The 26916-nt window shown below is 37.7% G+C and overlaps 1 protein-coding gene across 3 annotated transcripts in view; it reads left to right on the top strand.

The window, feature by feature from the left end:
* The window catches only part of DPH5 (diphthamide biosynthesis 5), a 43418-nt gene extending 19669 nt beyond the window's left edge, over nucleotides 1-23749 (top strand). For all 3 annotated transcript variants that reach the window (XM_027972413.3, XM_012177196.4, XM_004002240.5), the window contains exons 5-8: nucleotides 3649-3769; nucleotides 17181-17220; nucleotides 18668-18771; nucleotides 20268-23749. In XM_027972413.3, coding sequence (XP_027828214.1) covers nucleotides 3649-3769; nucleotides 17181-17220; nucleotides 18668-18771; nucleotides 20268-20491 — 489 coding nt within the window. In that variant the 3' untranslated portion in view covers nucleotides 20492-23749. The remainder of the gene's footprint in view (nucleotides 1-3648; nucleotides 3770-17180; nucleotides 17221-18667; nucleotides 18772-20267) is intronic.
* Nucleotides 23750-26916: the final 3167 nt, after the last annotated feature.

The following is a 26916-nucleotide window of genomic DNA, read 5'->3' as shown; positions in this document are numbered from 1 at the left end:
GTTGTGACCATGTGAGGAATATGATGAAATGAACCTTCTCTTGGTAGCTCAGAGTCACCATTATGAGTATGAGTGATAGTTTTTAAGCTCTCCATGTATAAACATCAAGAAAGGTTGAGCTTCTTTAGGCATGTAGAGGTGGGGGACCCTGAACATGCCTCTTGCAGCAGCATTGTTCAAATGAAGAACTTCAGGCTTAGAAAAGTTAGGTGATCTTGTGAAGTCATACAGGTGTTTCAACCGAACAGCTAATTTGTGGCAGAGGACTAGGTGTGATTTTCAGCATTTAGTGCTTTCCAGCTGTATTATGCAGGTCAGGAAGCAACAGTTAGAACTGGACATGGAACAACAGACTGGTTTCAAATAGGAAAAGGAGTATGTCAAGGCTGTATATTGTCACCCTGCTTATTTCACTTCTATGCAGAGTACATCATGAGAAATGCTGGGCTGGAAGAAAGCACAAGCTGGAATCAAGATTGCTGGGAGAAATATCAATAACCTCAGATATGCAGATGACACCACTCTTCTGGCAGAAAGTGAAGAGGAAGTAAAAAGCCTCTTGATGAAAGTGAAAGAGGAGAGTGAACAAGTTGGCTTAAAGCTCAACATTCAGAAAACTAAAATCATGGCATCTGGTCCCATCACTTCATGGGAAATAGATAGGGAAACAGTGGAAACAGTGTCAGACTTTATTTTGGGGAGCTCCAAAATCACTGCAGATGGTGACTGCAGCCATGAAATTAAAAGACGCTTACTCCTTGGAAGGAAAGTTATGACCAACCTAGACAGCATATTCAAAAGCAGAGACATTACTTTGCCAACAAAAGTCCGTCTAGTCAAGGCTATGGTTTTTCCTGTGGTCATGTATGGATGTGAGAGTTGGACTGTGAAGAAAGCTGAGTGCTGAAGAATTGATGCTTTTGAACTGTGGTGTTGGAGAAGACTCTTAAGAGTCCCTTGGACTTCAAGGAGATCCAACCAGTCCATTCTGAAGGAGATCAATCCTGGGATTTCTTTGGAAGGAATGATGCTAAAGCTGAAACTACTGGAGTTGACTCATTGGAAAAGACTCTGATGCTGGGAGGGATTGGGGGCAGGAGGAGAAGGTGACGACAGAGGATGAGATGGCTGGATGGCATCACTGACTCGATGGACGTGAGTCTGAGTGAACTCAGGGATTTGGTGATGGACAGGGAGGCCTGGTGTGCTGCGATTCATGGGGTCGCAAAGAGTCGGACATGGCTGAGCGACTGAACTGAACTGAACTGAGCTGTATTAAACATTATTTTAGGCACTCTTTAAATTGAATAGTTAAGATCTGTATGCAACAGCTTTAGTATTAGGTTTTACAATATATTAAGTCTTTGAAAAGCCCATTGTGCAATACCTAGATAGGAATTAATATAAGAATATCATTCACAGTTTAAATAACTTTTTACATGTTATTTGGTTCACACCACTCTGTGGGTAGGAAAGGCATGTGTTATCACTGTTCTATTATAGAGATTAAGACTTGGAAGGAAAGAGTAATGTCACCCAGCTAACAAATTGCAGAACCAAAGCTCAAAACTAGATTTTCTCAACATAAGATTTGGAGTTGGATTCACTTAAGTCAGATGTGCGGCTAGTCAGGAAGCAAGTTGGAACAAAGACGCTTCTTGGTTGTGTGATGGTTGCCGGGGTCCAGCCCCCGTGGATCCAGGGAAATTCGAAGGGTGAATGGCGTAGGCGAGGAAAGCTTATTTATTTAGAAATATAAGATTAGATTAGGAAGAAATAGTGTAGTAGGAAAATTTGGTGGAGAAAAGAGACTGAATAACTTGGTTTATGGGGAAAGCCAATAAAATCTCAGGACAAGATATTTGTACCATCTGCGTTGGGCCACCCAGTGCCCATTTGAATATTGGAGAGCGCCCCACCTTGGGCTCTCTCTCTCACGGAACTTAAAAGCTGGGGCAAGTAAGTAGACTTGGCGAGCCTCCTCACTCCAGATGGGAATTCAGCCAGAAAAGGAGAGGGAAGGAGAGGGAGAAAGAGATCTGGTCGGAGCCAGATTTCCAAGAAACTAGTTCTAGAGACTAGTCCGAGAAACTGGGCCATCCTTTATTGTTCAGAAAGCTTTTTATACTTTTGATTGTACATAGAGATCAATGGGTAATACAAAGTTATGCAGCATCAGCAGCCCTGACTTTTCTCGAGATCAGGCTTTCTCTGTGCATACCTAGTTGTATACATAAGTCTTAGGTGATTTACATCATCTTCTGGCCAGAGGGCCAATTAACATTTTACAGCCCTTTTTCTGATAAGGGTTTGTCAACCAGAAGACTTATTTGTGTTAACAGTGTTGTTCTTCCCAAAGTCTGGTGCCGCTCTCAGAAAGCACTAAATAAAGTTACATTCTTACATAGCAAGGACACAAGAGGAGTGCAGTGATATATAACAAAGAGAAAAGTAATTAACCCAAAAGTCTAGTGTTGCTAAGATCAAAACTACTATATTCCTATTCCTATATCCCAATTACATTGATTAATATCTTTCAGGTGCCTAAAAGATAAAGAATATGGAGGCCTGGCAGCAGTCATTGAGTCAGCAGTGGAAACCTGTCACCAATATAATTTTTAGCTCTTTATAAAAGGCTCTGTATCTTTAAGATACTTTAAGCTTTGTGCTTCTCGCAGTTGGGGGACTGTAAGCAATTCACAAGTTGTAAAAAGTCCAAGTCCGGGGGAACCTGTTAGGCAAGTTAGAGAGCCATCAGAGGGGGTTTGAGCTGAAACATTCCTTTCAAATGCAGAAGACTGAAGCCCTAAGTTAACTTTTTCCAGAGAGTGTCTGAAGAGTGGAAAAGCACAGTACAATAAGGCAGGCAGATTCTGGTTTTTTGGGGGTAGATGTTCAGGAAAGTCCAGGGGGAACCCCTGAGGCCTGACTCACCTTGCCCATCAGGCCTCTCCGCATGACCCTGTCATGGGTGGGATCTCCCGTGCTGGCTCCCGGCAGATGGTCATGTGGAGTAGACGGGCCACCGTTGGGGGAAAGGAGGAGATTTGGGAAAAGGCCCTTATCGTTGAACTCTAGAGTTGGGGAATAAATAGTGGGGAAAGTAAGGGCGTAGGTTTTGAGGTGTAACCACAGTGAGTATGCAGTGTATGAATTTTACTGAGCTGGTATTGTAGAAAGGAACTCTCCCTCAGACCCAGGTTTGAGTTTCTTTTTACTAACTAGCTGTGTGACCTTAGGCAAGCCAGTTCATCTTTCTGAGCCTTGGTGGACTCCTCCATAAAATGAGGGTAATAGGAACCTCATGAACACTGCTCTGACTGCTCACAAGTCTTTTTTTTTTTTTTTTTTTTGCTTCCTTCTGGGTTCTCTGTATTTCAGTATTGTTAGCAGCTATCTAGCTAAATCATGAACTAGTTACATATGTTCATGTACTGAATATAGAAATGCTAGAAGCCTCCTACCAAAAGGTCATCAGAATGACACCAGCTGCTATGGAGCAAAGGGAATTTTTATTACTTTTTTTTGATGACAGAGTTGATCCCCAGTCTATCTCAAGTTTGGGTGTCACTTTTTATTTCAGTTGTTATCGATGAGACAGTAGTTAGTAAATTGTTACATCATTAATTAATGTTTTTATTTTTTCAGTTGTATAAGTTTGGAGAGACAGTGTCTATCGTTTTCTGGACGGACACTTGGAGACCAGAAAGCTTCTTTGATAAAGTGAAGAAGAACAGACAAAATGGCATGCACACATTATGCCTACTAGGTAAGTGCTCTGCAGTTTCTCTAGAGTCATAGTATGGAGTTGTCATATTGTTCTTGTTTTGATTTTGTATGAAGGTAAAACCGTTCTGTGTGATATAGTCTAGCTACTCTGTGCATGGTGTGTCCTCCCCCATATTCTTGTGGAGAAGTGAATTTTCATTCCAAATACAACTTGTCTATTTCTGTGTATGTAACACATTTCTTGCTGCTGCCTACTTCTGCCCTATTAGATCCTCTCCAGCATTCCATCTTGTACCCATTTGTTCATTAAGAGCCTGTCCTCATCAATTTACAGCAACTCAGAAGACTTATACTGAACATTTACCAAGTTCCATCCTATCTTTCTTGAGGTGTCCTTTGAATACTGCAGTCATGATGCTATCAGAATTACAGAATTATAGATCTGAGAGAGACTCTGGAAATGGAGGCCCAGAGATATTGGATCATTTTCCCACTATCACCCAGCTTATTGGTTGCAGAATTGGTAGAATCTACAGAGCCTGTAATTCACAGCTCTTTTCACTGTATTATGCTGCTAAATTGTATTTCCTACCTAGTGTGGAAAGAGTTGGGGTTACTGTCTTTGTGTACAAAGATGATGGTACTGATAGAGCTTCAGGAGTTTTAGCTACTGCACTTGCCAGCAGAGATACTGGAATTATAATGATTCACATTCACCGTCAGTTCTTTTTCTACAGTATGTGTTGTAAAAATACTGTAATCAGAGCTTTAATCTGTGGCTGATCAACAGAAGAGAAATAACTGTCATCTTTGATAACTTTGAAGTGACACTTGTACTTGACATCAGAAGACAAAATCTGAGTGCTACTCTATACTAACTAGAGAGTATTTTGAACAGTCCATACCTTTGCCTTCTTTTTTTATCAAATAGTAATAGCCTTTTTCTTGTCTTTTGGAAGTGTTTAGATCAGTATGTGTGTGTATATGTGTGTGTATACACATACACATACACAGATATAAAATATACATAAAAATAAATACATTATATTTATTTACTTTAAAGTCTCTAGTCTTTTGTGTCGAAGTCAAATTACTATGTTTGTAAACACTGATTCACACTCTTGTAGTTTTTTTTTTTATCATTTGTTGGGAACAAAATGCTCACATATTGGCATCAGTCCCTGCATCATACACTGAATTGCACTGTTTTGATTCTACTATGTGTGAAGTTGTCCAGTAGAAGAATGTCTGCCATGTAGCACAGAATCAGGACAAACAAAGAACCCATAATTTTGACCTCTGTAGTAAGTATAGATAGTCAGAACATTAGAAGAGATTCCTATTTGCCAAAGACATTTAGGCTGTCTCGAGGGGCGGTCCTAAGATGGTGGAGGAATAGGACGGGAGACCACTTTCTCCCCCAAAAATTCATCAAAAGAACATTTGAACGCCGAGTAAATTCCACAAAACAACTTCTGAATGCTGGCAGAGAACATCAGGCACCCAGAAAAGCAGTGCATTGTCTTCAAAAGGAGGTAGGAAAAAATATAAAAGATAAAAAGAGAGACAAAAGAGGTAGGGATGGAGAGCCGTCTCAGGAAGGGAGTCTTTAAAAGGAGAGAAGTTTCCAAACACCAGGAAACACTCTCACTGGCGAGTCTGTGGCAAGCCTTGGAACCTCAGAGGTCAACATAACTGGGAGGAAAAATAAATAAATAATTAAAACCCACAGATTACGTGCCCAACGGTAACTCCCAGTGGAGAAGCAGCGCAGATGTTCACATCCACCACTAGCAAGTGGGGGATAGGCAGGGAGGCGTGGGCTGCATTGCTTAGGGTAAGGACCAGGCCTGAATGCCCTGAGGGCAATCTGAGGGAACTAACTTGAGAATAGCAAACCAGACTATGGTATAGCTATCCCACCAAAAGCCCTAACCTAAGACATCGCCAGGCCTGCTCACAGAACAAAGGACTGAGCAGAGCTAGCCAGCTGTGGACTGGCCCATCCCCTGCCAGAGACAGGCAGGCGAAGGCAGCCAGAGCCAGAAGGGGGCAATCGCGGCCCCAAAGAGGCACCATCTACCAAACTGCAAGCAGGCTTTGCTGCTAACTAAGGCTTCCTGGGATTCTGGATAGTCAGCGTCCGCCGGGAGGGTCGCAGCCAGAGATCAGCTCCCCAGAAGAGACACACGGCATGCCTGAGAAGGTGCGCTGGTTGTACACCCAGAAAACCGAGCAGCAGGGATGGAGGAGGCAATAAGTTGCAGCCTTCAACTGGGGGCAACCGCGCTCACCAAGCACCTGGTCACCTGAGTTGCAAGGACCTGTGAAGGGCACAAAACACAGGCCCAACCGAGTCTGCACCGTTATGGAGTACCCAAATACCTTAACCTGAGTGGCTTAGACCTGGGAAGTGCATACAACCCAGGGCTGGGCTCAGACAATTTCTGGCAGAGCAGCCCAGAGTCTAAGCACTGTAGACTGGGAAGGCACACACGCCGTGAGTGGCGGCAAACTCAGTGTGGCTGAGACACTGCAAGCACATACCAGTGTTATTTGTTTGCAGTGTTCCTCCCTTCCCACATCACGACTGAACAAGTGAGCCTAAAAAAGCACCACCACCCCCTTGCATCAGGGTGGAAATTAGACACTGAAGAGACCAACAAACAGAAGAAGCTAAAACAAACAGAGGGAACCACCTTGGAAGTGACAGGGGCAATAGATTAAAACCCTGTAGTTAGCACCAACTACATAGGAAAGGGCCTATAGATCTTGAGAAGTATAAGCCAGATCAAGGAACTATCTGAAAATGAACTGACCCCACACTGTCCACAACAACACCAGAGAAAGTCCTAGATATATTTTTACTATTATCATTTTTTTAAATAAAAATTTTAAGTCCTCTATTACTCCTTTAATTTTCATTTTTATAACCTACTATTACTATGCAAAAGACTCTATTTTTTAAAGCAAACTTCATATATTTATATTTAATAATTTATGTGACTTTGTTTTTTTCTTTAATATTGTATTTTTGAGAATCCACCTCTACTTTAGATTTTTAATCTTTGCTTTTTGGTATTTGTTATCAATTTTGTACCTTTAAGAACCCAACCTTCAGTACCCATGTTTACTTGGGAGCAAGATTACTGGCTTGACTGCTCTCCCCCTTTGGACTCTCCTTTTTCTCCACCAGGTCGCCTTTATCTCCTTCCTCCCCCTTCTCTTCTCTACCCAACTCTGTGAATCTCTTTGTGTGTTCCAGATGGTGGATAACACTTAGGGAACTGATTATTGGCTGGATCTGTCTCCCTCCTTTTGATTCCCCCTCTTTTCCTCCTGGTCACCTCTGTCTCCTTCCTCCCTCTTCTCTTCTCTGTATAACTCTGTGAACATCTCTGAGCGGTCCAGAATGTGCAGAGCACATAAGGAAGTGATTACTGGCTGGCTTGCTCTCTCCCCTTTTGATTCCCCCTCTTCTCCTCCTGGTCACCTCTATCTCCCTCCTCCCTCTTCTCCTCCTGGTCACCTCTATCTCCCTCCTCCCTCTTCTCTTCTTCATGTAACTCTGTGAACTTCTCTGAGTGTCCCTCACTGTGGAGAAACTTTTCATCTTTAACCTAGATGTTTTATCATTGGTGCTGTATAGATGGAGAAGTCTTGAGGCTACTGTAAGAATAAGACTGAAAACCAGAGGCAGGAGGCTTAAGTCCAAATCCTGAGGACACCAGAGAACTTCTACTCCAGGGAACATTAATCGATAGGAGCTCATCAAACGCCTCCATACCTACACTGAAACCAAGCACCATCCAAGGGCCAACAAGTTCCAGAGCAAGACATACCACGCAAATTCTCCAGCAGCACAGTACCATAGCCCTGAGGTTCAATATACAGGCTTCCCCAAATCACACCAAACCCACTGACATCTCATAACTCATTACTGGACACTTCATTGCACTCCAGAGAGAAGAAATCCAGCTCCACCCACCAGAACACCCACAAAAGCTTCCCTAACCAGGAAACCTTGACAAGCCACCCATCCAACCCCACCCACAGTGAGGAAACTCCACGATAAAGAGAACTCCACAAACTACCAGAATACAGAAAGGCCACCCCAAACATAGCAATATAAACAAGATGAAAAGGCAGAGAAATACTCAGCAGGTAAAGGAACAGGATAAATGCCCACCAAACCAAACAAAAGAGGAAGAGATAGGGAATCTACCTGATAAAAGAATTCTGAGATAGAGAATCTACCTGATAAAGAATTCCAAATAATGATAGTAAAAATGATCTAAAATCTTGAAAATAAAATGGAGTTCAGATAAATAGCCTGGAGACAAGGATTGAGAAGATGCAAGAAAGGTTTAACAAGGACCTAGAAGAAATAAAAAATAGTAAATCAATAATGAACAATGCAATAAATGAGATAAAAAACACTCTGGAGAGAACCAACAGTAGAATAATGGAGGCAGAAGATAGGATAAGTGAGGTAGAAGATAGAATGGTAGAAATAAATGAAACAGGAAAAAAGAAAAATGAATTTTAAAAAATGAGGATCTCAGAGACCTCTGGGACAATGTTAAACGCCCCAACATTCGAATCATAGGAGTCCCAGAAAAAGACAAAAAGAAAGACCATGAGAAAATCCTTGAGGAGATAATAGTTGAAAACTTCCCTAAAATAGGGAAGGAAATAAGCACCCAAGTCCAAGAAACCCAGAGAGTCCCAAACAGGATAAACCCAAGGTGAAACACCCCAAGACACATATTAATCAAATTAACAAAGATCAAACACAAAGAACAAATATTAAAAGCAGCAAGGGAAAAACAACAAATAACACACAAGGGAATTCCCATAAGGATAACAGCCGATCTTTCAATAGAAACTCTTCAGGCCAGGAGGGAATGGCAGGACATACTTAAAGTGATGAAAGAAAATAACCTGCAGCCCAGATTACTGTACCCAGCAAGGATCTCATTCAAATATGAAGGAGAAATCAAAAGCTTTACAGACAAGCAAAGCTGAGAGAATTCAGCACCACTGAACCAGCTCTCCAACAAATGCTAAAGGATCTTCTCTAGACAGGAAACACAAAAAGGATGTATAAACCCAAACCCCAAACAATAAATGGCAATGGGATCATACTTATCAGTAATTACCTTAAATGTTAATGGTTGAATGCCCCAACCAAAAGACAAAGACTGGCTGAATGCATACAAAAACAAGACCCCTATATATGTTATCTACAAGAGACTCACCTCAAAACAATGGACACATACAGACTGAAAGTGAAGGGCTGGAAAAGATATTCCACGCAAATAGAGACCAAAAGAAAGCAGGAGTAGCAATACTCATATCAGATTAAATAGACTTTAAAACAAAGGCTGTGAAAAGAAAGAAGGACACTACATAGTGATCAAAGGATCAATCCAAGAAGAAGATATAAATATATATGCACCCAACATAAGAGCACTGCAATATGTAAGACAAATGCTAACAAGTATGAAAGGGGAAATTAACAGTAACACAGTAATAGTGGGAGACTTTAATACCCCACTCACACCTATGGATAGATCAACTAAATGGAAAATTAACAAGGGAACACAAACTTTAAATGATACAATAGACTAGTTAGACCTAATTGATATCTATAGGACATTTCATCCCAAAACAATGAATTTCACCTTTTCCTCAAGTGCACACGGAACCTTCTCCAGGATAGATCACATCCTTGCCCATAAATCTAGCCTTGGTAAATTCAAAAATATTGAAATCATTCCAAGCATCTTTTCTGACCACAGTGCAGTAAGATTAGATCTCAATTACAGGAGAAAAACTTAAAAATTCCAACATATGGAGGCTGAACAACACACTGCTGAATAACCAATGAATCACAGAAGAAATCAAAAAGAAATCAAAATATGCATAGAAACGAATGAAAATGAAAACACAACAACCAAAACCTGTGGGACACTGTAAAAGCAGTGCTAAGGCAAAGGTTCATAGCAATACAGGCATAACTCAAGAAACAAGAAAAAAATCAAATAACCTAACTCTACACCTAAAGCAATTAGGAAAGGAAGAAATGAAGAACCCCAGGGTTAGTAGAAGGAAAGAAATCTTAAAAAATTAGGGCAGAAATAAATGCAAAAGAAACAAAAGAGACCATAGCAAAAATCAGCAAAGCAAAAAGCTGGTTCTTTGAGGAGATAAATAAAATTGACAAACCATTAGCTAGGTCATCAAAAAACAAAGGGAGAAAAATCAAATCAATAAAATTAGAAATGAAAATGGAGAGATCACAACAGACAACACAGAAATACAAAGGATCATAAGAGACTACTTTCAGCAACTATATGCCAATAAAATGGACAACTTGGAAGAAATGGACAAATTCTTAGAAAAGTACAACTTTGCAAAACTGAGCCAGAAAGAAATAGAAAATCTTAACAGACCCATCACAAGCACAGAAATTGAAACTGTAATCAGAAATCTTCCAGCAAACAAAAGCCCAGGACCAGACGGCTTCACAGCTGAATTTTACCAAAAATTTAGAGAAGAGCTAACACCTGTCCTACTCAAACTCTTCCAGAAAATTGCACAGGAAGGTAAACTTCCAAACTCATTCTATGAGGCCACCATCACCCTAATACCAAAACCTGACAAAGATGCCACAAAAAAGAAAAACTACAGGCCAATATCACTGATGAACATAGATGCAAAAATCCTTAACAAAATTCTAGCAAACAGACTCCAACAACATATTAAAAGGATCATACATACCAAGTGGGCTTTATCCCAGGGATGCAAGGATTCTTCAATATCCACAAATCAATCAATGTAATATACTACATTAACAAATTGAAAAATAAAAACCATATGATTATCTCAATAGATGCAGAGAAAACCTTTGACAAAATTCAACATCCATTTATGATAAAAACCCTCCAGAAAGCAGGAATAGAAGGAACATACCTCAACATAATAAAAGCTATATATGACAAACCCACAGCAAACATTATCCTCAATGGTGAAAAATTGAAAGCATCCCTAAAGTCAGGAACAAAATAAGGGGGCCCACTCTCACCACTGCTATTCAACATAGTTTTGGAAGTATTGGCCACAGCAATCAAAGAAGAAAAAGAAATAAAAGGAATCCAGATTGGAAAAGAAGAAGTAAAACTCTCACTGTTTGCAGATGACATGATCCTCTACATAGAAAACCCTAAAGACTCCACCAGAAAATTTCTAGAGCTAATCAATGAATATAGTAAAGTTGCAGGATATAAAATCAACACACAGAAATCCCTTGCATTCCTATACACTAATAATGAGAAAATAGAGAAATTTAGGAAACAATTCCATTCACCATTGCAATGAAAAGAATAAAATACTTAGGAATATATCTACCTAAAGAAACAAAAACCTATATATAGAAAACTATAAAACACTGGTGAAAGAAATCAAATAGGACACTAATAGATGGAGAAATATACCGTGTTCGTGGATCGAAAGAATCAATATAGTGAAAATGAGTATACTACCCAAAGCAATCGATAGATTCAGTGCCATCCCTGTCATGCTACCAACGGTATTTTCACAGAGCTAAAACAAATAATTACAAAATTTGTATGGAAATACAAAAAACCTCAAATAGCCAAAGCAATCTTGAGAAAGAAGAATGGAACTGGAGGATCAACCTGCCTGACTTCAGGCTCTACTACAAAGCCACAGTCATCAAGACAGTATGGTACTGGCACAAAGACAGAACTATAGATCAGTGGAACAAAATAGCCCAGAGATAAATCCACGCACCTATGGACACCTTATCTTTGACAAAGGAGGCAAGAATATACAATGGAGAAAAGACAACCTCTAACAAGTGGTGCTGGGAAAACCGGACAACCACTTGTAAAAGAATGAAACTAGAACACTTTCTAACACCATACACAAAAATAAACTCAAAATGGATTAAAGATCTAAACATAAGACCAGAAACTATAAAACTCCTAGAGGAGAAAATAGGCAAAACACTCTCCAACATAAATCACAACAGGATCCTCTATGACCCACCTCCCAGAATATTAGAAATAAAAGCAAAAATAAACAAATAGGACCTAATTAAAATTAAAAGCTGTGCACAACAAAGGAAACTATAAGCAAGGTGAAAAGACAGCCTTCAGAATGGGAGAAAATAATTACAAATGAAGCAACTGACAAAGAATTAACCTCAAAAATATACAAGCAACTCCTGCAGCCCAATTCCAGGAAAACAAATGACCCAATCAAAAGATAGACCAAAGAACTAAACAGACATTTCTCCAAAGAAGACATACAGATGACTAAAAAACACATGAAAAGATGCTCACCATCACTCATTATCAGAGAAATGCAAATCAAGACCACAATGAGGTACCATTTCACACCAGTCAGAATGGCTGCTATCCAAAAGTCTACAAGCAATAAATTCTGGAGAGGGTGTGGAGAAAAGAGAACCTCTTACACTGTTGGTGGGAATGCAAACTAGTACAGCCACTATGGAGAACAGTGTGGAGATTCCTTTAAAAACTGGAAATAGAACTGTCATACGACCCAACAATCCCACTGCTGGGCATACACACCGAGGAAACCAAAATTGAAAGAGACACATGTACCCCAATGTTCATCGTAGCACTGTTTTTAATAGCCAGGACATGGAAGCAACTTAGATGTCCATCAGCAGATGGATGGATAAGAAAGCTGTGGTACATATACACAATGGAGTATTACTCAGCCATTAAAAAGAATACGTTTGAATCAGTTCTAATGAGGTGGATGAAACTGGAGCCTATTATACAGAGTGAAGTAAGCCAGAATGAAAAACACCAATACAGTATACTAATGCATATATATGGAATTTAGAGAGATGGTAATGATAACCCTGTATGCGAAACAACAAAAGAGACACGGATGTGTAAAATAGTCTTTTGGACTCTATGGGAGAGGGTGAGGGTGGGATGATTTGGGAGAATGGCGTTGAAACATGTATATTATCATATGTGAAATGAATTGCCAATCCAGGTTCGATGCATGATACAGGGTGCTCGGGCCTGGTGCACTGGGATGACCCAGAGAGATGGGATGAGGAGGGAGGTGGGAGGGGGGTTCAGAATGGGGAACACATGTACATCCATGGCAGATTCATGTCAATGTATGGCAAAACCAGTACAATATTGTAAAGTAAAAAAAAATAAAAAGACATTTAGGTTGTCTCATGTACAAAGTTCTCTATTATTCAATAATATATAATTTGTACATTATCAGAACCCCAATCCATATATCTCTTTTAAAAGAGAAGACTGTAGAAAAGTTTTACTAATGGTTAGCATTTCTTATAGGGTAGAATTTGGAAATTATGTAGAGCAAAGGTTAGCAAACTACCTCTGCTGGATCAGATCTAGGCTACCACCTGTTTCATAAAGTTTAATTGGAACACAGCCACGCTACTTCATTTATGTATTATCTATGCCTATTTCATGCTACAATGGCAGCAATAAGTAGTTTTGGCAGAGACCTTGTGGCATTCAGAACCTAAAATATTTACTTCCTCGTTCTTTACAGAAACGTTTACTGACTCCTGATCTAAAGTAAAATTCTGCCTAATTTAATGTACACCCTGTATTCCCCAGTGATTTTCTTTCCCATTACCTTGTGTAACTTCTTGTCTTATCATTCATCTGAATTGTTTTATTAACTCGTTGGTTTCCTTCTTCATAAGAGCAGGGACTTTGTCTTACTGATTCCTCTCTTTCTAATGTCTAGAAGTGTAGCACAGTGTAGCTGTCCAACAGATATGTAATAGAAGTTAATTGGTTGACTTTTTCTTTTAGTTTCAGACTTGATCTTATTACCCATTGGCACAGAAAATCTTTAATTCTTGCTAGTTCATTCAGTTCCAGCTAGATTACATTCCTTTTTTACTCCAGTAAGAGTGACACCTAATTAATTCTAGATCTAGTTCAGGCCATGCATGCTTCTCTGGTATTTTTTTGGCTTATGCCTGAATCCCACAATTTACTGGTATGATAATGCTTTCTTATTTTAATTAATTATCAGTGTAATTTAGTAATTCATTATTAGCTAATTAGCTTTATAGTTTTGTGTTTGGATTTTCCATGTGGAAAGATACTAGTCTCCCTCTTTAGTAGTTCTTATTGGCAGAACTTATTTTGTGGTTCTTGTTAATTCACGTGGAATATGCCATTAAAGGTATCCATCATGTTATCTTATACTTTAGAGCCAATTAAGGCCAGCACTGTGTAGAAAGTCAAAGGAGAATGATGCAAGAGGTACAGGCATTTAAAAAAGCTTTTATTAAAGGCAGAGGTAGAAATATATGCAACTGAGGGATGAAAAATAGGGATTCATTGGAGCTCAGATATGAAGTGTGTGTGTGTGTGTGTTTAAACAACAGAACTGAGAAGTTTCTAAAACAGAATGGGGATAAAAGTAGTCTTAAGAGGCAAGCTACCTGTGATAACATAAAGTTTACGTATCACGAAAAAAATGGAGGAAAGGGGGAAAAATTGGAATTATCTTTTGGAAGCTTTGAAAGGGCAGTTAGAAATTCAGCTCACAGTATTTATTAAGTATTTATGCCCACTGTGGAGTTAGGTTCTTCTGGAATACCAAGGAAGTATTAGACCTGGGTCCTGCTCTCAGGATTTTGAAATCTAGTTGGAACTAATGTGCTGTGTACCTGAAAGTTGAGAGAACAATTAAGTTCTATTGTATGTAGAGGCAGGAAGGACAAACCAGAACTTTGGCTCTTGAACTTTCTCTAAGAGCTGCTGCCTCTTTTCTTGGCTTTCCTGGGAAAAGACAAACAAGGTTAAACAATATATCTTCCTTGCTCCATTAACAAAAACAGGAACAAGGTGTGAAGTATAAGATATCATGATTCTGACTTCGCAAACCATAGATCTCATCATTTAATCACCTGGAGTTCTCATTATTTTTTTTTTCTATTTTTTTTTTTTAGTTCTTTATTTTTTTAATTTTAAAATCTTTAATTCTTATATGCATTCCCAAACATGAACCCCCCTCCCACCTCCCTCCCCATAACATCTCTGTGGGTCATCCCCATGCACCAGCCCTAAGCATGCTGTATCCTGCGTCAGACATAGACTGGCGATTCAATTCTTACATGATAGTATACATGTTAGAATGCCATTCTCCCAAATCATCCCACCCTCTCCCTCTCCCTCTGAGTCCAAAAGTCCGTTATACACATCTGTGTCTTTTTTCCTGTCTTGCATACAGGGTCATCATTGCCATCTTTCTAAATTCCATATATATGTGTTAGTATACTGTATTGGTGTTTTTCTTTCTGGCTTACTTCACTCTGTATAATCGGCTCCAGTTTCATCCATCTCATCAGAACTGATTCAAATGAATTCTTTTTAATGGCTGAGTAATACTCCATTGTGTATATGTACCACAGCTTTCTTATCCATTCATCTGCTGATGGACATCTAGGTTGTTTCCATGTCCTGGCTATTATAAACAGTGCTGCGATGAACATTGGGGTACATGTGTCTCTTTCAGTTCTGGTTAATTAGTATGTATTTATTGAATGCCTGCTCTTATGGGCCATACCCTGTAAGGATTAGTGAGAATATGTCATGGTAAGACATATTAATGTCTTACCATATAATATGTCATAGAAAATTTAAAATTTACTTGGAAAAGCAAGAATAATATATATGATGTAATTGGAGAGTAACAAAATATAGCATTAATTGTATGGCTATCTCAAAGGACAAAGAGCCTTTGGGAGAAAGTCTGTTAAGGCTTTCTGAAGGAGTTGGGACTTTTACTCTACTTAAGAGGTAGATAGTTTAAGTTGAGCTGTCATAGTAGAGCCACATGAACAAATTTATTCAGTAGAATTTATGGTGTATCTGCTAGATACTTTACATTATGCTAGGTGCTGGTACTAAAATGAATAGGAGAAGCTTACATTCTAGAAAGTAGAAAGGAATAAATATGGCCTGTGTAGGTACAAGGTAAGATGAGTCTGGCTTGAATTTATTCACTAATACAGACTTACATTAGTGAAGAAGCATTTGCCCATAAAAATTGTCCCCAGCTCTCTTCATTTTTAAAATCAAATTCTATAGAACATATCATTTAAAAAGTGAAAAAGTGTAAAATATTAAAAACTTAACTATCACAAATAACATTTCAGAAGCTCAAGGTGAATGTATTAATAAATGTTTACTTTTTAAAAATGATTACAACTATTAGGTAAAGGAGATCTAAGTTGATGTTTATATCATTAATTATATTGCAGGCCATATTTCAATAACAGGTATACATATTTCCTATATGTGCCATACAATGAAAATGCCAAAATAATGAATTTCAAACCTGAAAAACATATTCATTGCTGGTTCTAAGAACATTTAGAAATATATGTAAGGGATTATCTCTAGAGCATTTTCCAAGCAAATACTTAGTATCCTTTGTAAGAAAAACTTTTATAATCACTTGAGAAAATCTATAATCACTTGAGAAAGTTGTCAGAGTCTATCAAAAAGACCACTCAGTTACACTGTATTTATTTTTGCAGAAACAAACTTTGGCCGAACCATTTGTTTTTAGCATGTAGAACAGGAAGCAGCTGTTGCTCTTGCTGTTGTGTACTGAGTTCCTGTGAGGATGTAGAGTGATTCTGCCTTTTTACCTTCTACCAGATTGTTTAGCTGAGCATCAGTGATTACAAAGCATAAAGAATCAAATCTTTGTGATGCTTGCATCATCAAGCTTTATGAGAACAAGGGCTATATGTGTTTTGGCTGTTGTGGCTACTGGTCCATGCTTGGGAAATCCCCATTAAAGTATGAATATTTGCTATTAAAATGTTTCATAAGTTACTGGCATGTCTTACCATTCACACAAAAGTGAAAGTCTCTTCAATATGTTGTAAGAATTTTCTTTTATTTACATTACATGCATTTAAGCTTATATTCTAGTGCCTGAAAAATATAGGAACATGTTAACAAGAACTTTCCAGTTGGGTCTGTGCAGTTACCAGCTAATAGAAATGAACACAAAGATTTTGATTAGCTGTCAGATAGTGTATATGCCAATATTTATGCAACTCTTTCCTGTCTTCTTTTCCAAGAGGAAATTCAGTCTGTTCAGGATGGTCTCAGGGCCAACCTCATGTTTGTTTTCTAGCTAATGATCTTTATACAACCACAAGCTTCCATTCTTCTTTATATTTCCTTAAAAATGTGGCCAGATACAAGTGTGAGGGAAGATTGTCACAAACTCTCAAATTAGCATTTTAGAGACTTGAGAATAATATTTACCAAAAATTTAGGTGTTTCAGCTGAAGTTTACATGTAGGATTTTGGGTAAAGTACTTAATTAAAAGAGAACTATTTTTTTGCTTCCTACAGACATCAAAGTAAAGGAGCAGTCTTTGGAAAATCTAATCAAGTAAGTTCATATTCTGAGAATGTGTAATTCTATTTTAATTCCATGGACTATAAGTTCTACTTAAATGACATAAGTTCTAAAGATTGTTGAAAATCACTTTTCAGTAACAGTGCAAAATTTAACACTTTCAATCTTATGAAATGTTAAGCAGTATGATAGAATGGAAATTGCAGTACATTTCATGGGTTCAGTATTGAGAACAATGGTTGGCACCTAATAGGCACTCAGTAAATATATGTGGAATGAGTTAATTGAGAATCAGAAGACATGGGTTTGAGTCATGAGTCGGACTCTGGTTATGTGCTCTTGGGAAAGTTATTTCCATTTCTGAGCCGTATTGTCTTCAATTGTATATTGGGGGAAATAACCCCTTTTTACTTATAGATGCAGTGTCCCATACAGTAGCTGCTACCCACATATAACTAATGAGAGCTTTAAATACATATGACTAATATAACTGAGGAATGGAATTTATAATTTAGTTTTAATTAATTTAAAACTAATACTCAACTAAGTAACTAGATAGCATTTAAGTATATTTAGAACAATTCAATATGTAAATCTACTTTTACAACCATGAATTTTATGAAATTTTATGATCTGAATACAGATCAAGTATTTCCAGTGAAAATTTAACATTTGAATTAAGATGTGCTAAAATATAGAATACATTTCAGATTTCAAAGACTTAGTACAAAAATGATGTATAATAATTTGTATAGGAATTAATGTTGAAATATAACATTCTGGATATATTGGGCTAAATAAATACATTATTAAAATTAATTTTGTCTCTTTTTTTAACTTTTGTTATTGTGGATACTATTGAAAATTTTAAACTATATTTGTGGCTTGCATTATATTTCTCTTAGGCCTGAGTTACAGAATTGTTTTGAGAGTCAACAAAATAATCTATATGAATTTTTTTATAAACTGCAAAAGCAATATTTTGACTATTGAGCACATCTGATAGGCTTTTGAGGCACATGGAAGTAAACATATCTTAGCCTCCAAGACTTTGAGATATTTATTGCTGTAGTTTACTTTTCTTAGAGGAAGATATAAAAAGAGGAATTTGTGGTTTAAACATGGTAATAAAAATGAACCCTATAAAATCTGATTATATAACAAATTCCTACTTATTTTGAATTATTTTTGCCTGAAGTACCACTTTGAATAAGAGCAACTTTGATATAAACATTTATCTTTAAGTTGTTGGACTTATTTCTGCCAACATTTCAGTGAGATGAGAGAGCATTTGAAATAGGACAATGAAGAAAGCTTAAGAAACTAAAGGTAAATGATATACTTAAAGTGAGTAACAAGTGGCAGCTTCAAACAGAACATAGAATGTGGTAATTGAGTATACCTGGGGGAATAATTACATTAAAAATGTATTATGTAATTTCATGGCTAAGAATAGTGGCATCTACTTTTACACTTACAGGGGAAGAAAGATCTATGAACCTCCTCGGTATATGAGTGTCAACCAAGCAGCCCAGCAACTTCTGGAGATTGTTCAGAATCAGCGAATACGAGGAGAAGAACCAGGTACTCAGGAATCTTAAAAGGGCTCTCATATTCCCCTCATGCTGCATTGAGATGAGTATGTAACATCTGAAACACACACATGCATTACCAACACCACTAAAGTGAGAGTCGGTGTGTTTGCATTCATTTTTTCCTTATCATTGTTTTCATCTTTCCCTCAATCTCATAGGCTGAAAGTTCTACTGAAAGAAAAGTAATGGATTTCTTTCTAGTAATATTAATATCATTCTAGAAAGTAAGGATTTTTTTTTTTACAAATTAACTATAAATCAGATTTTATGTAAATAGCTTAGTATAAATATTTTGGTGAAATACAGAACCTCCATTTTAGCCCAAGTCTACAGTGAGCTCTATCCTGTGAAAGTATACTTATTCTTTTTCTCATTTTCAACACTGAGACCAGGTATAGTTGTTTTTTCAGGATAAAGACAAGAGAATTTACCCTTGCATTCTTAATATCTAGACACGGTAGATGTGCTATATAATAAAATGTTCATTGTTGATAGATTTTTATTGAGAGGTTCTTAAATAAGTCTGTCATTATATTCTGTTACAAGGTGCTGGCTGGCTTTGAACACATATTTATTGATAGAAAAGATACACAAAGAGATTCTTTAATAACCGTTGGCCTCAGTAGGCCTTGTTAAAATCATGAAATAAATAACCTGCAGGGGTGCTCTATATCCATACCTTTGTACAGAGTTCCTTACATTCCTCCTTGTCCTTGGAGAAATCATTTGCCCCATTTAGGTCATTTTTCAATCACGACAGCTTTTCCAACTAAAGAAAATCACAAGAGGGTCTGCTAAAGAGCAGACACACTGGAATGAATAATGAAGTTCACTAATGTATGTTATTTCGAACTTAAAAGCATAAGTAATGTCACAGTGTCTATTATTTCTTCAGGGCTGTGTAGTTTACTAAGTACTTTCATATCTATTATCTTAGTCCTTAAAACACCATTTATGAAGGATAGTTTTCCCATAAAAAAGAAGAAACTGAAAGTTTGTCATATAGCTGAGTGGTCAAGCACAGACTCAAATCTATGTATTTATCTCATAATCTTCTGGTTTTTCCAGTATATCTTGGTCAATGTGAAGATATCTCAAACATTTTATTTATAGTATAAGCATGTGATAAACACTGTCCACTAAGAACCTAGTTAAAGACAAATGCTATGTGATTAAGTATGGATACAGGTAATTATTCATCAAGTCCTAAAATTTTAAACTAAAGTAAGTCTTTGGAATTCTGAAATGGTAAAGTTAGGAAGTACTACTTTACTTTAAATGTTAGGTAGTGCAAATAATTTAGAAAAGCCTTAGATAAATCAGCAGATAGTATGTCTATAATGAGTGACTAAAGGAGATTTAATATATTTGCAATTTATTTGGGACTTCTTTAAATGTATTTTTGGTACTAGTGTTAGTTTGAGTGGATTCAGGATAATGCATTTACTGAATTGAATGGTGGTATCTTTGTTTTTCTTTCAATAGCAGTCACCGAGGAGACACTCTGTGTTGGTTTAGCCAGGGTTGGAGCTGAGGACCAGAAAATTGCAGCAGGCACTTTGCAGCAAATGTCTACTGTGGACTTGGGAGGACCATTGCATTCCTTGATTATCACTGGAGGCAGCTTGCATCCACTGGAGATGGAGATGCTAAGTCTGTTTACCATACCAGAAAATAGCTCAGAATCCCAAAGCATTGGTGGACTCTGAATACAGGCATTTTCTATTGCAAGATGTTAATTTCAGTCATATATACACATACACGTATTTGTATAACAAACAGGTCTTTTGGTTTACCTAATAAGTATAAATTGAGTGACCAAGAAGAAAGATATTCCAACAGTGCTTGGTTTCCTGTGTCAACGAGTTTTTACCCTGTGATATCATCAGTTGTTGCTGCTATTTTGGCAGTTTTTCAGGATGAACATACGTGGAACAGACCAAACTGGAGAACTTATAGCTAGATAGCCATAGACAGAATCATTTAAAAGCAAAGTCTGTTTATGAAACCAGTTTATACAAGATAGAACTTTCTTCTCTCTTAAAAAGTCTGATGTCCTGACTGCGAGATACATTGTCCTGACAGCATGTGGTATTAATGCATATAAACAGAGATGAGACAGCACACGGTATTAATGCATATAAACAGAGATGAGAAGAATATGTTACCAGCCAACAGTCCCACTTACTTAGGGCTCAACTGAGCACACGCCACAGCATGACATCCTTTTGCATTGCTTTGTCTTCTTTAGCTGATGTCCTAATTATGTGCCTCATATTCTGCTGTATTTTGGAGGTTATATAATAATTGAATTATAAATGTTCAGCCAGCCATGTACAGTTGCTGTTTGGCTTTAAATAGCATCTTTCACATCCAAGCTGAAAAGTGGAATATTTGCTGACTACAAAATAAAGTTTTTATAAATTTAAGCTCGAAGACAACAATAGATTGGTCAAGATTTGTCGTATCACTTAACAGTTAATATGCCTCCTATATATGCAAGTAGCCACATTCTTCTTCCTAGTTGTAAATCACACTTCATTTATTATGTTTCATGACTATGAAGTGTTATACTTTTTGTCAGTTCATAATAGAAATAGCCTTGCTCCATGGTAGTTTAGTTGGTCTAACTCTGATTTCAGTTGATCCTTGAACAACACAGGTTTGAACTGTGTAGGTCCACAAAATATATACTAAGTACTGCACAGTCTGGTTGGTTTAATCTGCAGTTGGTTGAATCCATGGATATGGAACCACAGATGTTTTCAACTGCATGGAAGGGTCAGTTCCCCTAACTCCTATATTGTTCAAGGTCAGTCACTCCATTTCCATGGCCTAATCAGTTTATCTGACCTCTTTGCTCAGTAGATTTACTAAAAGTTGAGCAACTATTTCCCTACTTCCTGGAAGCAACAGTTAATAGGAGATTATTTTGAGTTATTTTATTTGAGATAAAAGATCTTAATATATGTGAACCATTCTACTTTCAATCTGTCAGATGCAAAATAAGAGAGACCCAAGGACATTTAAGTAACAGTTCTGTATTTTTTTTCTAAGGCATTAAACAGTGAAGAATTATAAAATGAAGGCCTTCTGATTTGGGTAGTGGTGGAATAGCTTGTAATGTACAAACTCTCCCAGTGATAAACTCTGGGAAAATATAATAAATAACTGTCTAAAGGCACCAAGGAGTGACCAGAAATAGTAAGAGAACTATACTTACATGATTTTTCCCTCAGGGCATTTACAAATCCATCTAGTGAGTGGGAAGCTAGAAAGGAAGAGAAAGTTGCGGTCTTAACGTCTTAAGCTGTTGGAATTGGCTGCTGTTGGAGGAGCTGTGAATTGAAGGAGGAGATTCTAGAAGTGAAGGTGGCTCTGAGGGAAGAGACTTCTAATCTGCATGTGATTTCCTCTTGAATCTTTGGCTAACTCTGGCATTGTGCATGTGCAGGGAAGACTCCAGTGAACCTGGTGGAAAGCTGTAGCTGGGAGGCTGAAAAAGCTGAGCAGAGATTGTTGCTCTCTGTTGCAAGAGAACTCAAGAGTTTGAATCCCAACAAGTTAGAAAGCCTTTACCTTAGACTTTGCATCAAATCCCTAGAATGGTTGTATATAGCAGTAAAGGCTGTGCCTAGGGCTAAGGATTTGTGCTAAAACTAAAGACAGAATCTTTAACATAATGTGAAATCAAGCCTCCATAAAATCAAGGTGACTAGCCAATAATTACCTGCCTGCTAGAACAAAGCTTATCACTTCCAGAGCATGATAACAAAATGAATCAATCTATCAACAATGCCTCGAATGCCATAAAATATTGAGGCATGCAATGAAATAGGAAAATATGACTTAAGGTTAAAAAGAGAAAAACACACAGTAAAAAGAGATCCTACCAACCCAGATATTGAAATTAGCCAACAAGGATTTCAAAGCAGCTCAGAACTGTGATCGAGGATGAAAAGGAAAAGTGGTGGTAGTGAATTAATGTAAATGAGTACTCTTAGCAGATTAATGGAAACAAACAGAAAACCCCAAATGGATGAAGTTAACAACAGAGTGTGGATGATGAATAGAAATTTTCTGAGGAAAAAAGATTGGAGGGAAGAATGAAAGAGCACAGAGCTTCAATGCCATGTGGGACAGTATCAAGCAGTTCAACATATATGTGATTGGGTCCCCAGAAGCAGAACAGAAAACAAATAGGTCAGAAATACAAATAAAACAATCATGAAAGCAGAATTAGTCACCAGCAGACCCACACTACAAGGAAAGCTGAGGGAAGTGTTTTGGGTTGAAGGTAAATGACATTAGCTGAAAGGAAGGAAATAATAAATACATAAGTATAAATGACTATCAGGTTTTCTTTGCTTTATGTTTTTAAAAGCTATTGGGCTTCCCTGATAGCTCAGTTGGTAAAGAATCTGCTTGCAGTGCAGGAGATCCCAGTTCGATTCCCGGCTTGGGAAGATCTAGTATTCTTGGGCTTCCCTGGTGGCTCAGCTGGTAAAGAATCCGCCTGCAGTGCAGGAGTCCTGGGTTCGATCCCTGGGTTGGGAAGATCCCCTGGAGAAGGAAATGGCTACCCACTCCAGTATCCTGGCTTGGAGAATTCCATGGACTGTATAGTCCATGGGGTCGCAAAGAATATGACATGACTGAGCGACTTTCACTTTTAAAAGACAACTGACAATTTAACATAGTATTGTGCCATGTGTTTAGCTATAAAATATGTGCAAACAATAACACAAGTTCAGGGGGAAAGGGAATTATACAGTTGCAGGATTATTACATTTTATTTGAAGTAGTAGAATAATAACTGTAGGTAGACTGTGTTATGGATATGTATTCTAATCCTTTGGCAACTACTACCAAAAAAAACCACACACACACAACTTGGCAGAAGTTAAAAAAAAATGAGAGGAATTAAATACTGAAAGACATATAGTTAAACAAAAGAGGACAGAAAAGGAGGAAATAAATATTAAAAAACATAGGACAAAGAACAAACAAATAGTGGAATGGAAGACTTAAATCCAGCCAAACCAATAATTGCTTATTGGTATCACAGTTGTAAATTAAGTAGTCCAGCCAAAAGGACCAGTTTTTTTTTTTCAAAGGCTCAACTAAATGTTGTCTACAAGAGTTAAACTTTATATATAAACACTCTGGATGAAAGTAGAAGAATAGGAAAAAAAGAAACAATACAAACAGTAAGCATAAGAAAACAAGTAGCTGTACTAGCATAAGACAAAATAGACTTAAAAAGAAGGAGTATACCAGAGATATACTTTTCATAAAGAAAATGGGCAGTTCATCAAGAAGACAATCTTGCATGTGTATGCTTTGAATACCAGCTTGAAAATACATGAGGCAAAAATTGGCAAAACTGAACGAAGATGCAGACAAATCCACAATCAAAGTTGGGGATTTTAACAGTTTTCTCTCAGGAACTGATAGAAGTAAACAATATCAGTACAAGTATTGATTTGAACACCAACCATTTAGGTCAAATTATTAGGTCACTACAGTCAACTGGTAGAATAGATATTTTCAAGCACGCATGAAACATTTATGAAAGTAGACCATAAGCTTGGCCATTGACCACAATGGAATTAAAATTGCTGGCAAAAAGATATCTATAAAAGTCCCAAAATTTGGAGATAGAACAGTATGTTTCTGAGTAAAAACAGAAACAAAATGTGAAAATTTGTGGGATGCAGATAAAGTAGAAATTTACTGCTTTAGAAAAGAAGAAAGCTTTAAAATCAGTGATCCAATTTCATTTTAGAAAGCTGGAAAAGCAGAGTGTATTAAATTTTAAGTAATTAGAAGGAAGCATCCTGGAATGCAAAATCAAGTGAGCCTTAGGAAACATCACTACGAACAAAGCTAGTGGAGGTGATGGAATTCCTGTTGAGCTATTTCAAATCCTAAAAGATGATGAGCTGAAAGTGCTGCACTCAATATGCCAGCAAATTCGGAAAACTCAGCAGTGGCCACAGGACTGGAAAAGGTCAGTTTTCATTCCAATCCCAAAGAAAGGCAATGCCAAAGAATGCTCACACTACTGCACAATTGCACTCATCTCACACACTAGCGAAGTAATGCTCAAAATTCTCCAAGCCAGGCTTCAACAGTATGTGAACTGTGAACTTCCAGATGTTCAAGCTGGTTTTAGAAAAGGCAGAGGACCCAGAGATCAAATTGCCAATATCTGCTGGATCATTGCAAAAGCATGAGAGTTCCAGGAAAACATCTGCTATATTGTGAACACCAAACCTTTGACTATGAATCACAACAAACTGTGGAATATTCTTAAAGAAATGTGAATACCAGACCTCTGACCTGCCTCCTGAGAAATCTGTATTCAGGTCAAGAAGCAACAGTTAGAACTGGACATGGAACAGCAGATTGGTTCCAAATCAAGAAAGGAGTACATCAAGGCTGTATATTGTCACCCTGCTTATTTAACTTATACACAGAGTATGTCATGTGAAATGCCAGGCTGGATGAAGCACAAGCTGGAATCAAGATTGCCAGGAGAAATATCAATAACCTCAGATACTGAGATGACCCCACCCTTATGGCAGAAAGCAAAGAAGAACTAGAGCCTCTTGATTAAAATGAAAGAAGAGAGTGAAAAAATTGGCTTAAAACTCAACATTCAGAAAACTAAGATCATGGCATCCAGTCCCGTCACTTCATGGCACATAGATGGGGAAACAGTGGAAACAGTGAGAGACTATCTTTGGGCTCCAAAGTCACTGAAGATGGTGACTGCAGCCATGAAATTAAGACACTTGTTCCTTGGAAGAAAAGCTATGACCAACTTAGACAGCATATTAAAAAGCAACGACATTACTTTACCAACAAAGGTCCATCTAGTCAAAGCTATGGTTTTTCCAGTAGTCATATGTGGATGTGAGAGTTAGACCATAAAGAAAGTTGAGTGCCGAAGAATTGATGCTTTTGAACTGTGCTGTTGGAGAAAACCCTGAGGGTCCCTTGGACTGCAAGGAGATCCATCCTAAAGGAAATCAATCCTGAATATTCATTCAAAGGGCTGAGGCTGTAGCTGAAACTCCAATACTTTGACCACATGATGTGAAGAACTGACTCACTGGAAAAGACCCTGATGCTTAGAAAGATTGAAGGCAGGAGGAGAAGGGAATGACAGAGGATGAGATGGTTGGGTGGCATCACTGACTTGATGGACATGAGTTTGAGTATGCTACAGGAATTGGTGATGGACAGGGAAGCCTGTCATGCTAAAGTCCACGGGGTCATAAAGAGTCAGACACAACAGTGAACTGACTGAGAAGGAAGCAAATGCTTTACATAACAAACTGGTGAAATAGAAAATGGACAAACAGTAAAGAAAAGCCAATAGAATGTCAAAAACATTAAGGGCTAATAGTAGTAAAAGTTGCCAGGGTATGTAATACTGAAAATCTCATTATTGGTAGGTATATAAATTGGCACAACTACTTTGGAAACTAATTAGCAGTTTCTTATAAATTAAACATAACAACTGCCCCACGAACTTTCAAAACCAGTTCTATGTATTTACTGAGAAGAAATAAAAACCTACTGACAAAAAGCAGTCCATGAATGTTTATAACTTTGTATCTTTATTCATTCATAGCCCCAAACTGGAACCAAGCCATGTGTCCTTTACAGGAGAATGGACTTAAAAATTGTATGTTTTGCAATGGAATATTACTTTACTATAAAACAGAAAGAACCATTGACACAAAAAACCTGAGTGAATTTTAAAAATAGGTAAAAGAAACCAGACATAAAAGAGTACACTTCCATTTATATGAATTATAGCAACAGGCAAAACAGTGCTTGAAAAGAAAACAGTGGGTACGGAGAGAGTGAGAGTGACTAGAAGAACAGAGAGAGTGAAGAGTGATGAGTGACTAGGAGGCAGAAAGGCACTGTGGTCATGGAAAGGTTCTGTATCTTGATGTGGTGTTGATTGTATGGGTATAAATATTTACCAAAATTCATTAAGCTGTATAGATTCAGGGTCTGTGCATTTTTCTGTTAGGATTTCCAGATAAAATAGGGTTATGCATTTAAGCTGAATTTCAGATAAACAACTTTAAAAATACATTATGTTCCATGC

Source organism: Ovis aries, chromosome 1 (genome assembly GCF_016772045.2).
Source record: "Ovis aries strain OAR_USU_Benz2616 breed Rambouillet chromosome 1, ARS-UI_Ramb_v3.0, whole genome shotgun sequence".
NCBI classification, from domain to species: domain Eukaryota; kingdom Metazoa; phylum Chordata; class Mammalia; order Artiodactyla; family Bovidae; genus Ovis; species Ovis aries.
Note: the sequence above shows the minus strand (reverse complement) of the source record. Positions and strands in the feature narration are given on the sequence as shown.